The 15,000-nt window shown below is 44.6% G+C and overlaps 1 protein-coding gene across 2 annotated transcripts in view; it reads right to left on the reverse strand.

The window, feature by feature from the left end:
* Window positions 1-15,000, reverse strand: part of LOC123989559 (ras-related protein Rab-27B-like) — an 88,440-nt gene that overhangs the window by 45,253 nt on the left and 28,187 nt on the right. Inside the window, exon 1 of one of the 2 annotated variants that reach the window (XM_046290671.1) lies at window positions 10,898-10,980. The exons of the other annotated variant lie outside the window; for it this stretch is intronic. Within the exon in view, the coding sequence (XP_046146627.1) occupies window positions 10,898-10,971 (74 nt within the window). The 5' untranslated portion in view covers window positions 10,972-10,980. Of the gene's footprint in view, window positions 1-10,897; window positions 10,981-15,000 lie in introns of those variants that run through there. 2 annotated transcript variants of the gene reach the window in all.

Here is a 15,000-nt window from a genome sequence, read left to right on the forward strand (position 1 = left end):
CATATTAGAGACACATATTTCCCTCCGGTTACACAGATCCACAAAGAATTCGACAAACAAACCCGATTTTGATAAACTCCCATATCTACCGGGTGAAATTCCACAGTGTGCCGTCACAGCAGCAAGATGTGTGACCTGTTGCCACGAGAAAAGGGCAACCAGTGAAGAACAAACACCATTGTAAATACAACCCATATTTATGCTGATTTATTTTCCCTTGTGTCCTTTAACCATTTGCACATCGTTACAGCACTGTATTTGGACGTAATATTTGAAATGTCTTTCTCATTTTGGAACTTCTGTGAGTGTAATGTTTACAGTTCATTTGATTGTATATTACACCTTTGTATATTGGATATTCGACCGGGTTCAAGTCCGGGCTCTGGCTGGGCCACTCAAGGACATTCAGAGACTTGTCCCAAAGTCACTTCTGCATTGTGGCTGTGTGCTTAGGGTGGTTGTCCTGTTGTCCTGTTGGAAGGTGAACCGCCCCAGTCTGAGGTCCTGAGTGCTCTGGCGCAGGTTTTGTACCTTGATGAGCATCTCCCAACCCCCAACCAACCTCTGTGGGTCAGAAGTTTACATACACTCGATTAGTATTTGGTAGCATTGCTTTTAAATTAAATTGTTTAACTTGGGTCAAACGTTTCAGGTATCCTTCCACAAGCTTCCCACAATAAGTTGGGTGAATTTTGGCCCATTCCTCCTGACTGAGCTGGTATAACTGAGTCAGGTTTGTAGGCCTCCTTGCTCGCACACACTTTTTCAGTTCTGCCCACAGATTTTCTATGGGATTGAGGTCAGGGCTTTGTGATGGCCACTCCAATACATTGACTTTGTTGTCCTTAAGCCATTTTGCCACAACTTTGGAAGTATGCTTGGGGTCATTGTCCATTTGGAAGACCCATTTGCGACCAAGCTTTAACTTTCTGATTGATGTCTTGAGATGTTGCTTCAATATATCCACATCATTTTCCTACCTCATGATGCCATCCATTTTGAGAAGTACACCAGTACCTCCTGCAGCAAAGCACCTCCACAACATGATGCTGCCATCCCCGTGCTTCACAGTTGGGATGGTGTTCTTTGGCTTGCAAGCCTCCCCCTTTTTCCTCCTAACATAACGATGGTCTTTATGGCCAAGCAGTTATATTTTTGTTTCATCAGACCAGAGGACATTTCTCCAAAAAGTGCAATCTTTGTCCCCATGTACAGTTGCAAACCGTAGTCTGGCTTTTTGATGGCGGTTTTGGAGCAGTGGCTTCTTCCTTGCTGAGCGGCCTTTCAGGTTAGGACCCGTTTTAGGACCCGTTTTACTGTGGATATAGATACTTCTGTACCTGTTTCCTCCAGCATCTTCACCAAGGTCCTTTGATGTTGTTCTGTGATTGATTTGCACTTTTCGCGCCAAAGTACGTTCATCTCTAGGAGACAGAACACGTCTCCTTCCTGAGCGGTATGACGGCTGCGTGGTCCCATGGTGTTTATACTTGTGTAACTATTGTTTATACAGATGAACGTGGTACATTCAGGCATTTGGAAATTGCTCCCAAGGATGAACCAGACTTGTGGAGGTCTTGGCAGATTTCTTTTGATTTTCCCATGATGTCAAGCAAAGAGGCACTGAGTTTGAAGGTAGGCCTTGAAATACATCCACAAGTACACCTCCAATTGACTCAAATTATGTAAATTATCCTATCAGAAGCTTCTAAAGCCATGACAAAATTTTCTGGAATTTTCCAAGCTGTCACAGTCAACTTAGTGTATGTAAACTTCTGACCCACTGAAATTGTGATACAGTGAAATAATCTGTCTGTTAACAATTGTTGGAAAAATGAAAACTTAAACTTCTGACTTCCACTGTGTATATATACACAGTAATTGATAAAAACCATGTTTGCAAAATGAGTGTTTCTAAGCTTATGTCAATATATTTTTTTTTAAACCTTTACTTAAGTCAGTCATGGCCGGCTGTGATACAGTTTCCAACGCATCTCAGTGCTAGAGGCGTCACTACAGACCTGGTTCGATTCCAGGCTGTATCACAACCGGCCGTGACTGGCTTACCTACTGACCCCAAAAATATCATGAAACATGTATTTCTAAATATAAAGGTTTAAGGAAATACTGGCAGGCACCACATTACAATTATATATTAATTCATGTATATTAATACATTATTGCTCGATTAATCATAATGGTCTTGTAAGTATTGTTTTCATATAATTTTAAAAAGCTTGAACTTTTTCTCGTATGTGATATAAATCACATTATTGTGGAAGCACCTCCTCTATGAGAGTGAATGAGACTGTTTGAGAAGGTTTGAATCCTGAGCAAACATAGTTTAAATATAATAACACCAACAGGTCAAAGCATTATTTTATATGTTTTACCTTTATTTAACTAGGCAAGTCAAAATCGTATTTTCAATGACGGCCTAGAAACAGAGGGTTAAACTTGTTCAGGGGCAGAACGACAGATTTGTACCCTGGTCAGCTACGGGGATTCGATCTTGCAACCTTTCGGTTACTAGTCCAACGCTTTAACCACTAGGTTACCTACCACCTCTACGCTTTAACCACTAGGTTACCTACCACCTCTACACTCTAACCACTAGGCTACCTGCCTCCTCTACACTCTAACCACTAGGTTACCTGCCGCCTCTACACTCTAACCACTAGGTTACCTAGCACCTCTACACTCTAACCACTAGGCTACCTACCACCCCTACGCTCTAACCACTAGGTTACCTACCACCTCTACACTCTAACCACTAGGCTACCTACCACCCCTACGCTCTAACCACTAGGTTACCTACCACCTCTCCACTCTAACCACTAGGTTACCTACCACCTCTCCACTCTAACCACTAGGTTACCTACCACCTCTACACTCTAACCACTAGGTTACCTACCACCCCTACGCTCTAACCACTAGGTTACCTACCACCTCTACACTCTAACCACTAGGTTACCTACCACCTCTACACTCTAACCACTAGGTTACCTACCACCACTACACTCTAACCACTAGGTTACCTACCACCTCTACACTCTAACCACTAGGTTACCTACCACCTCTACACTCTAACCACTAGACTACCTGCCTCCTCTACACTCTAACCACTAGGTTACCTACCACCTCTACACTCTAACCACTAGGCTACCTACCGCCCCAGAACTATGCCTACTCCTCACTTTAAAAGTTGTTTTGTTGTTCATAAATATTATAGGAGATGGATAATGAACCTATCAAATGGTAATTAATGGAGATGAATCAGTCGTTACACTGTCTACAGACAATAAGGTTTTTGTTGTTCATAAATATTATAGGAGATGGATAATGAACCTATCAAATGGTAATTAATGGAGATGAATCAGTCGTTACACTGTCTACGGACAATAAGGTTTTTGTTGTTGTTTGTGGATTTTACAATTATTGTGGACATTTTCCACCGAAGGACTTTATTAATAAAAATAATATAGAAAGTTAATCATCCATAAACATTGATATTTGTAGATCGTGAAATCACAGGGCAGTGGCAGAAACGACCTACGTCAGGAGACATTTACAGAAACTACCTACGTCAGGAGACATTTCCAGAAACTACCTACGTCAGGAGACATTTCCAGAAACTACCTACGTCAGGAGACATTTCCAGAAACTACCTACGTCAGGAGACATTTCCAGAAACTACCTACGTCAGGAGACATTTCCAGAAACTACCTACGTCAGGAGACATTTCCAGAAACTACCTACGTCAGGAGACATTTCCAGAAACTACCTACGCCAGGAGACATTTCCAGAAACTACCTACGTCAGGAGACATTTCCAGAAACTACCTACGTCAGGAGACATTTCCAGAAACGACCTACGTAAGGAGACATTTCCAGAAACTACCTACGTCAGGAGACATTTCCAGAACCTACCTACGTCAGGAGACATTTCCAGAACCTACCTACGTCAGGAGACATTTCCAGAAACTACCTACGTCAGGAGACATTTCCAGAAACTACCTACGTCAGGGGACATTTCCAGAAACTACCTACGTCAGGGGACATTTCCAGAAACTACCTACGTCAGGAGACATTTCCAGAAACTACCTACGTCAGGAGACATTTCTAGAAACTACCTACGTAAGGAGACATTTCCAGAAACTACCTACGTCAGGAGACATTTCCAGAAACTACCTACGTCAGGAGACATTTCCAGAAACTACCTACGTAAGGGGACATTTCCATGGATCAACGTGATTGGTGACGTGTCCTTTCTCTCTCCGTTTTTCTTTTTTTGGGGTGAAATAGACAAAAAGATTCTCAGTGGTCCAATAACTCTAGAAAAGCAACATGTCAGCGCTGTTAAGCTCGCCTATTGCGTGTGAAAGTTATTCCATGCTGACCTCATCATGGACGTATGGACACGAGTCCTAAAAGGCACTAAAGGACGTATTATATGGACAGGCTGGCTATTCAGACCCACATGATCAGTGAATTAACCATGGGTGGAATAAAACAAGGAAGTCATGAAGGACGAATAAAAAGTCTGAAAGGCATCTGAGGAATGTTTCTGTTATGGAAAGGTTTGGAAAGGGATGGACTGTTTAGTTTACCACTGTTTGTGAAAGGAACACAAGGTTGTTTTATTTGCTATGGCAAATTGAGGCGCAGGGTATGGCATTTCTCCTGAAGGACAATAGTTATTGTTTTAAACCGTGTCAATACAGGCTTGTTGCATATTGACTGGCTAGCTGTGTTGACTTGAGAAGTCTCAGCTTATCCGTGCGACAACGCCGGATTAATGAAATGCCTACTTTGGAGGATTTTTATTTGTTTAAATAACTTCAGTTTCAGATACACTTGTAAAGAATCAAATGAAACTTTATTTTGTCACATACGCATATGGAACAGATGTAGACTTTACCGTGAAATTCTCACTTACAAGCTCTTAACCAACGATGCAGTTCAATAAATAGGTAAGAAAATATTTACTAAATCAAAATATATTAAAAATATAAAAATGTACTAAATAAAGTAAAAAAATTAAAAAAGTAACAATACAATTTTATATTGAACTTTTATTTAAAAAAAAGTTAAATATCAATAACGAGGCTATATACAGGGTATTACGGTACAGAATCAATGTGGAGACTATATACAGGGTATTACGGTACAGAGTCAATGTGGAGGCTATATACAGGGTATTACGGTACAGAGTCAATGTGGAGACTATATACAGGGTATTACGGTACAGAGTCAATGTGGAGACTATATACAGGGTGTTACGGTACAGAGTCAATGTGGAGGCTATATACAGGGTATTACGGTACAGAGTCAATGTGGAGGCTATATACAGGGGGAGGCTACAGGGGTACGGTACAGAGTCAATGTGGAGGCTATATACAGGGTATTACGGTACAGAGTCAATGTGGAGGCTATATACAGGGTGTTACAGTACAGAGTCAATGTGGAGGCTATATACAGGGTATTACGGTACAGAGTCAATGTGGAGGCTATATACAGGGTGTTACGGTACAGAGTCAATGTGGAGGCTATATACAGGGTATTACGGTACAGAGTCAATGTGGAGGTCATATACAGGAGGTACCGGTACAGAGTCAATGTGGAGGCTATATACAGGGTATTACGGTACAGAGTCAATGTGGAGGCTATATACAGAATATTACGGTACAGAGTCAATGTGGAGGCTATATACAGGGTGTTACGGTACAGAGTCAATGTGGAGGCTATATACAGGGTATTATGGTACAGAGTCAATGTGGAGGCTATATACAGGGTGTTACGGTACAGAGTCAATGTGGAGGCTATATACAGGGTGTACCGGTACAGAGTCAATGGGGAGGCTATATACAGGGTATTATGGTACAGAGTCAATGTGGAGGCTATATACAGGCTGTTACGGTACAGAGTCAATGTGGAGGCTATATACAGGGTGTACCGGTACAGAGTCAATGGGGAGGCTATATACAGGGAGTACCGGTACTGAGTCAATGTGGAGGCTGTATACAGGGGGTACTGGTACTGAGTCAATGTACAAGATAGTCGAGGTCATTTGTACATGTAGGTAGGGATAAAGTAACTATTTTATTCATTTATTTGAATTAATCCTTATTTTACCAGGTAAATTAACTGAGAACACATTTTCATTTACAGCAGCGACCTGGGGAATAGTTACAGGGGAGAGGAGGGGGATTAATGAGCCAATTGTAAACTGGGGATTATTAGGTGACCGTGATGCTTTGAGGGCCAGATTGGGAATTTAGCCAGGACACCAGGGTTAACACCCCTACTCTTACGATAAGTGTCATGGGATCTTTAATGACCTCAGAGAGTCAGGACACCCATTTAACGTCCCATCCGAAAGACGGCACCCTACACATGGCAGCCCAACACAGGGCACTGCCCTGGGGCATTGGGATATTTTTTTGGACCAGAGGGAAGAGTGCCTCCTACTGGCCGTCCAACACACCACATCCAGCAGCATCTGGTCTCCCATCCAGGGACTGACCAGGGAGTGCCTCCTACTGGCCCTCCAACACCACTTCCAGTAGCATCTGGTCTCCCATCCAGGGACTGACCAGGGAGTGCCTCCTACTGGCCCTTGACCAAAGAGCTTTTGCATCTTGTTTAGACATTAAAAACAACACCACATCCAGCAGCATCTGGTCTCCCATCCAGGGACTGACCAGGGAGTGCCTCCTACTGGCCCTCCAACACCACTTCCAGCAGCATCTGGTCTCCCATCCAGGGACTGACCAGGGAGTGCCTCCTACTGGCCCTTCAACACCACATCCAGCAGCATCTGGTCTCCCATCCAGGGACTGACCAGGGAGTGCCTCCTACTGGCCCTCCAACACCACTTCCAGCAGCATCTGGTCTCCCATCCAGGGACTGACCAGGGAGTGCCTCCTACTGGCCCTCCAACACCACTTCCAGCAGCATCTGGTCTCCCATCCAGGGACTGACCAGGGAGTGCCTCCTACTGGCCCTCCAACACCACTTCCAGTAGCATCTGGTCTCCCATCCAGGTACTCCAGTAATAGGAATTCAGCCAGGCAACCAGGCAGTGTGGATCATCTGTGGATGTGTTGGTGTGGTTTAGAGTGGATCCAGGGTTTCCTGGTTGATGATGTTGGAGGCAATGGCTTCCGTCTTATCGGCTCTTAAAACCAACATCCTATTTTGTTAATTTTGTTTTCCGCGTTGTTCGTAACTTATTTTGTACATAATAATGTTGCTGCTACCATCTCTTATGACCAAAAAGAGCTTCTGGACATCAGAACTGTGATGACTCACCTCAGATTAGACAAAGAGTTTTTCCTTCAACGAGTCGGACGGGAGGGAGATACTACAGACACCCGACCACATCCCGTCACTCGCTGGAGAAGGAAACTGAGATGTAAAGATCAGGATGCCTTGTGAGGATCAGACGATATGTGGCTAATCTGCCCTTTGCCTTCCGTCCTGCTAGCTAACGTACAATCGCTGGAAAATAAATAGGACAAGCCGAAAGCACGTATATCCTACCAACGGGACATTAAAAACTGTAATATCTTATGTTTCACCGAGTCGCGGCTGAACGATAACATTAAGAACATACAGCTGGCAGGTTATACACTCTATCGGCAGGACAGAACAGCAGCCTCTGGTAAGACGAGGGGCGGGGGCCTATGCATATATGTAAACAAAAGCTGGTGCACGATATCTAAGGAAGTCTCGAGGCCTTGCTTGTCTGAGGTAGAGTATCTCATGATAAGCAATGGACCACACTATCTGTATTTTTCGTAGCTGTCTACATACCACCACAGACGAATGCTGGCACTAAAACAGCACTCGGGGCTGCAGTGGAGCTGGTTGAGAGTTTCAAAGTTCCTTGGTGTCATCACCAACAAACTATCATGGTCGAAACACACCAAGACAGTCGTGAAAAAGGGCACAACAAAACCTATTCCCCTTCAGGAGACATAAAAGATTTGGAATGGACCAAATCCCCCAAACATTCAACAGCTGCACCATCGAGAGCATCCTGACCGGTTGCATTACTGCCTGGTATGTCAACTGCTCAACCTCCAATCACAAGGCACTACAGAGGGTAGTGGTTATGGCCCAGTACATCACCGGGGCCAAGCTTCCTGCCATCCAGGACCTCTATACCAGGCGGGGTCAGATGAAGGCCCTAAAAATTGTCAAAGACTACAACCACCCTAGTCATAGACTGTTGTCTCTGCTACTGCACGGCAAGCGGTACCGGAGCACCAAAAGGCTCCTGAACAGCTTCTACCCCGAAGCCATAAGTCTCTTGAACAGCTAACCAAATGTCTCCCCACTACCCTTTACACTGCTGCTGCTCTCTGTTTATTATCTATGCATAGTCACTTCAACTCTACCAACATGTACAAATGACCTCAATTACCTCGACTAACCGGTGCCCCCGCACATTGACTCTGTATATAGCCTCGCTATTGTTACTTTACTGCTGCTCTTTAATTATTTGTTATTCTTATCTATTACTTTTTTTGTTGTAGGTATTTTCTTACAACTGCATCGTTGGTTAAGGGCTTGTTATTAAGTGTTTCACTGTAAGGTCTATTACCTGTTGTAGTCGGAGCATATGACAAATAACATTTGATTTGATGTAAGCCATGACCAACCTTTCAAAGCACTTCATGGCTACTGAATACATAGAGTACAAAGTGCTAACCACCCAGCTTGAGTAATTAGGTCTATTTCACTGCTTCTTAGAGGAGCTAGCTACTGTACCGAAGACTTCCAGCAATTGTGCTAGGCTAACAATAAGCTAACTTCAATTATCCTAAAACTCCACAAAGAGACAAAAGAAAAATGGTAACCGTGACTTCATTTGACTCTGGGGGAAGTAGCAAATCAGTTCTACTTCTAGGGAAGTAGAACATCTCGCAATATCCTTTTAAATCCTCCATGGCAGTCGACTGGAGGCCCAAAATATATAAGGCCCACAGGACTGAGTGGGAACAAGATAGAGAGAATCAGTTATAGAACCCATTGCCCTCTATGGCTGTTAGGTCTGAGGTCTGGGGGTCCGCTCACCAACCAAGATTTCACAAAAATTTACCGTGTACAACGCAAAACCCCAAACAATGCATGCAGAGCAGAATTAGGCCGATACCCACTAGTTATCAAAATCCATAAATAACATGTTCAATTCTGCATCCACCAAAAAGGAAGCAATGCTCACACATTCCACCACAGAGCCATCACCGCCATCACAGAGAGATGAACCCAGAGTCCCATCATCCAGCTGGTTCTGGGGCTCTGTTCACAAAGACAAAACAGACCCCACATAGCCCCAGGACAGCAAAACAATTAGACCCAATCAAACTATGAGAAAGCAAACAGATAATTACATGACACACTGGAAAGCGTATAACAAAACAAACAAGAGCACATTAGAATGTTATCTGGCCTTAGAGAGCATACAGTGGCAGAATACCTGACCACTCACTGTGACTGACCCAAAACTAAGAACATCCTTGACTATGAGCATAGCCTTGCTATGGTGAGAGGCAGCAATAGACCTGCCTCTCGACAGAAGACACAGCGCCCACAAAACGAGGTGGAAACTGAGCTGAACTTCCCAACCCTCCTTCTAGACCCAAACAAGATGTTGAAAAGAAATAAAAAATGGATAAAGTCCCGTATCTATTAGACAAAATACCACAGTGTGCCGTCACAGCAGCAAGATGTGGCCCGTTGCGAAAACAAACAACATTGTAAATACCAGCAATATCGATCTGTTTATTTATCTCTCCCTACCATTCATACTACAACTACTTGCACATTGCTAAAAAACAAAACACTGTACATAGCTAATAATATAACACGTGAATCTTTGTGGAGTGCAATATTTACTGTTCAATTTTGATAGTTGTTTGTTTGTGTTTTGTCTTTTCACTTTGCCAAAGCAAGTGAAATAAACAATGTAAACACACGTTTCCCATGCCAATAAAGCCCCATTCTAAACACACGTTTCCCGTGCCAATAAAGCCCCATTCTAAACACACGTTTCCCATGCCAATAAAGCCCCATTCTAAACACACGTTTCCCATGCCAATAAAGCCCCATTCTAAACACACGTTCCTCACATGCCAATAAAGCCCCATTTGTTAACACACGTTTTTCCCATGCCAATAAAGCCCCATTCTAAACACACGTTTCCCATGCCAATAAAGCCCCATTCTAAACACACGTTCCTCACATGCCAATAAAGCCCCATTTGTTAACACACGTTTTTCCCATGCCAAGCAAAGAGGCACTGAGTGTGAAGGTAGGCCTTGAAATACATCCACAGGTACACCTCCAATTGACTCAAATGATGTCAATCAGAAGCTTCTAAAGCCATGACATAATTTTCTAGAATTTTCCAAGCTGTTTAAAGGCACAGTCAACTTAGTGTATGTAAACTTCTGACCCACTGGAATTGTGATACAGTGAATTATAAGGGAAATAATCTGTAAACAATTGTTGGAAAAATGACTTGTGTCCAGCACAAAGTAGATGTCCTAACTGACTTGCCAAAAGTATAGTTTGTTAACAAGAAATTTGAACTTTTAAACTCGTTTTTCAACCACTCCACTAATGTATTGTAAACAAACTATAGTTTTGTCAAGTCAGTTAGTCCCCCATCCGGAACGTCCAGCTCTCCTAGCTGAGCCGGAGTCACAAGAAGAAGAAGAAGCCTGTGTGAACACGGAGAAAGAGAGAGGCAGACTGCAAACACCCTCTCGGTTCACCAGGATCATATTCATTTGTGCACACTGTAGCAAAACGTTTCACAATTGGGAAAAAAATAAAAAGTTTCTACACTGGACAAGTTCAGATAGACCCTTGCAGTTCTGACTCACTTGCTTCCATTTTGTTCCCTGTGAATATGACTCAGCATCCAATCACACTCTCCTGTAATATCCAGATGGAGCATGGTAACAGATGACCTGTGAGGAGCATGGTAACAGATGACCTGTGAGGAGCATGGTAACAGATGACCTGTGAGGAGCATGGTAACAGAGGACCTGTGAGGAGCATGGTAACAGATGACCTGTGAGGAGCATGGTAACAGATGACCTGTGAGGAGCATGGTAACAGATGACCTGTGAGGAGCATGGTAACAGAGGACCTGTGAGGAGCATGGTAACAGAGGACCTGTGAGGAGCATGGTAACAGATGACCTGTGAGGAGCATGGTAACAGAGGACCTGTGAGGAGCATGGTAACAGAGGACCTGTGAGGAGCATGGTAACAGAGGACCTGTGAGGAGCATGGTAACAGATGACCTGTGAGGAGCATGGTAACAGAGGACCTGTGAGGAGCATGGTAACAGATGACCTGTGAGGAGCATGGTAACAGAGGACCTGTGAGGAGCATGGTAACAGAGGACCTGTGAGGAGCATGGTAACAGATGACCTGTGAGGAGCATGGTAACAGAGGACCTGTGAGGAGCATGGTAACAGATGACCTGTGAGGAGCATGGTAACAGAGGACCTGTGAGGAGCATGGTAACAGAGGACCTGTGAGGAGCATGGTAACAGAGGACCTGTGAGGAGCATGGTAACAGAGGACCTGTGAGGAGCATGGTAACAGATGACCTGTGAGGAGCATGGTAACAGAGGACCTGTGAGGAGCATGGTAACAGAGGACCTGTGAGGAGCATGGTAACAGAGGACCTGTGAGGAGCATGGTAACAGAGCACCTGTGAGGAGCATGGTAACAGATGACCTGTGAGGAGCATGGTAACAGATGACCTGTGAGGAGCATGGTAACAGATGACCTGTGAGGAGCATGGTAACAGAGGATCTGTGAGGAGCATGGTAACAGATGACCTGTGAGGAGCATGGTAACAGAGGACCTGTGAGGAGCATGGTAACAGAGGACCTGTGAGGAGCATGGTAACAGATGACCTGTGAGGAGCATGGTAACAGATGACCTGTGAGGAGCATGGTAACAGAGGACCTGTGAGGAGCATGGTAACTGATGACCTGTGAGGAGCATGGTAACAGAGGACCTGTGAGGAGCATGGTAACAGAGGACCTGTGAGGAGCATGGTAACAGATGACCTGTGAGGAGCATGGTAACAGAGGACCTGTGAGGAGCATGGTAACTGATGACCTGTGAGGAGCATGGTAACAGAGGACCTGTGAGGAGCATGGTAACAGATGACCTGTGAGGAGCATGGTAACAGAGGACCTGTGAGGAGCATGGTAACAGAGCACCTGTGAGGAGCATGGTAACAGATGACCTGTGAGGAGCATGGTAACAGATGACCTGTGAGGAGCATGGTAACAGATGACCTGTGAGGAGCATGGTAACAGAGGATCTGTGAGGAGCATGGTAACAGAGGACCTGTGAGGAGCATGGTAACAGAGGACCTGTGAGGAGCATGGTAACAGATGACCTGTGAGGAGCATGGTAACAGAGGACCTGTGAGGAGCATGGTAACAGATGACCTGTGCTCTACCACTAACCCACACAGGGATTTAGGTTAACTAGTCTACACTACTACCAGTTGGTAGAGCATGGCGCTTGTAACGCCAGGGTAGTGGGTTCGATCCCCGGGACCACCCATACGTAGAATGTATGCACACATGACTGTAAGTCGCTTTGGATAAAAGCGTCTGCTAAATGGCATATATTATTATTATTATTATTATTACAATCATCTCATTACAGTCAGCACAATTCAAATCAACATGACAATTGCTATGGAAACATATTTTTTCTAATACTAGGAATAGCAATGTGATTGGTCAGATTCTCTTGTTTTCTAAAGGAGCAGGAACCTCAACTGCTGGAATGTAGCATCTTGGTCACTGGCTATGTGTTTAAAAAATAAATAAATAAAAAGCGTCCCTAAACTATTCTTGTTTAATGAAATCCTCCTTCATAACAATATAAAATAAATATGTATTCTAAAAAGACAAAAAACGCAGCTCTATGTCCTTCTGGTTAAAAGCAGTTTACATACAGACATTAGGCTGTGAACAGCCTGAGAGAATTGTCATGGCGATCGATGGTAGCTTCCTGTCCTTTCCCCATTAACAGGAATAAACCACTCAAAACCACACATTCCTAGATATACATTGTTAAATAATGCAAATATAATGTGAGAATAATATGCGCTGTGAAATATTTTTGCATTTCGCCATTATAATAACTCATGTGAAAATTGTTGTGGAAATCTGCAGAGCTCAAGTCCAATACAAAACCCACAATGCAATGCTCTCTCTAGAAAGGCTGACTGGTTAGCTAGGTTGCTAGCTAGAAAACAAAGTTCCACAAAATAATACCAAAAGTCAATATCAGCATGTGAAGTAGATAACCTAGTTGTAAAAATCCCTGAAATAAAACTGCACTGTCAATTTTACGAGTTACACTATCACCATGTTCAGCCTGGCAGAAAAGCTGTGCCGAGTCAGGTTGCTACGGCAACGCTCAAGGGCCCCGTGAGCCTGCAAGCAGCAGGGCAGAGGAGATTTAAAAAAATAAAAAATAAAAATATGCTTTTTTGCGCCATGGCAGGACCAGGGAAGGAAGAACATTAATCTGACGGCGTACTGTGCACTTTGACGATATTTGAAATAAAATATATACTTTCTCGTGACGATATAGACAGAAGAATGTGTTCTAGGACAAGCATGTCCATACTGTCTATCGCCGTATTTGGTGATTTGGAGTGCAGGTTTTGCTTTAAAAGCGTAATGAAATGTGATAGGGGACAACAAACTATCATGAAGGTCCAACCTAAACTTCCGCTTTTAACTCTCTGAATCCGAAGAGGGGCGGGGCCAAACCGGGGGTCCGGGAGCTGTTGTTTTGAGGGGTTAACTGCCTTGCTTAACCCCTCTGAGAGGGGCGGGGCCAAACCGGGGGTCCGGGAGCTGTTGTTTTGAGGGGTTAACTGCCTTGCTCAACCCCTCTGAGAGGGGCGGGGCCAAACCGGGGGTCCGGGAGCTGTTGTTTTGAGGGGTTAACTGAGGGGTTAACTGAGGGGTTAACTGAGGGGTTAACTGAGGGGTTAACTGAGGGGTTAACTGAGGGGTTAACTGAGGGGTTAACTGAGGGGTTAACTGCCTTGCTCAAGAGGCAGAATAACAGATTTTTCGCCTTGTCGGCTCGGGGATTCGAACTGGCAACCTCGGTTACTGGCCCAGCGCTTTAACCACCCGAATAGAAAACAGGATTAGCTTTAGCCTTGTTGCCATCCTTCTATAGTCAAACAATAGCTCTACACAACAAAACATTTGGTATTACTGTGGAATTTACATAACAAATGGTGGCTTAATACACATTTACAGTAATCACCACCATGATCCTAAATCGTACATGGCAGGGCTGTGTAAGCATTGTAATATTCTTGTAGAAGAATCACACAGAAGAACACAAAGTGGGTATGTAATTGTGGAACTCCCTCTTACAAAGCTAATCCTGTTTACATGGGTTCTATGACTTCTCTACATCCTCTACCGGTCTACTGAATTAAATGAACTGTATAAATCCAAGCATTGCTTCCCCCTCCACCTCCCCTCGCTCCACCCCCCTCGCTCCGTCCCCCCACCCCGCCTCCCCTCGCTCTGTTCCCCCCCGCCTCCCCTCGCTCCGTGCCCCCCTCGCTCCGTTCCCCCGCCTACCCTCGCTCCGTTCCCCCGCCTCCCTCGCTTCGTTCCCCCTCGCTCCGTTCCCCCGCCTCCCTCGCTCCGTTCACCCCCTCGCTCGGTTCCCCCTCCCCCTCGCTCCGTTCCCCCGCCTCCCCTCGCTCCGCTGCCAGCTTGTTGTGTTAACAGCTCCCTGTAAAACGCCGGTCCTCCTAGTCCTATCTTTCTTCGCAACATTTACACTCCTGCCCTAGGAGAAACACTAAACACTCTCTCCTTCATATCGTTTATGTCCTCCTGCCTCCCCTCGCATGGCTGTCTCCCTTCCAGTGCAGTAGGTGGACCAAGAAAACACTCCAGTCC

Source organism: Oncorhynchus gorbuscha, linkage group LG11 (assembly GCF_021184085.1).
Source record: "Oncorhynchus gorbuscha isolate QuinsamMale2020 ecotype Even-year linkage group LG11, OgorEven_v1.0, whole genome shotgun sequence".
In the NCBI taxonomy this organism is placed as follows: Eukaryota; Metazoa; Chordata; class Actinopteri; order Salmoniformes; family Salmonidae; genus Oncorhynchus; species Oncorhynchus gorbuscha.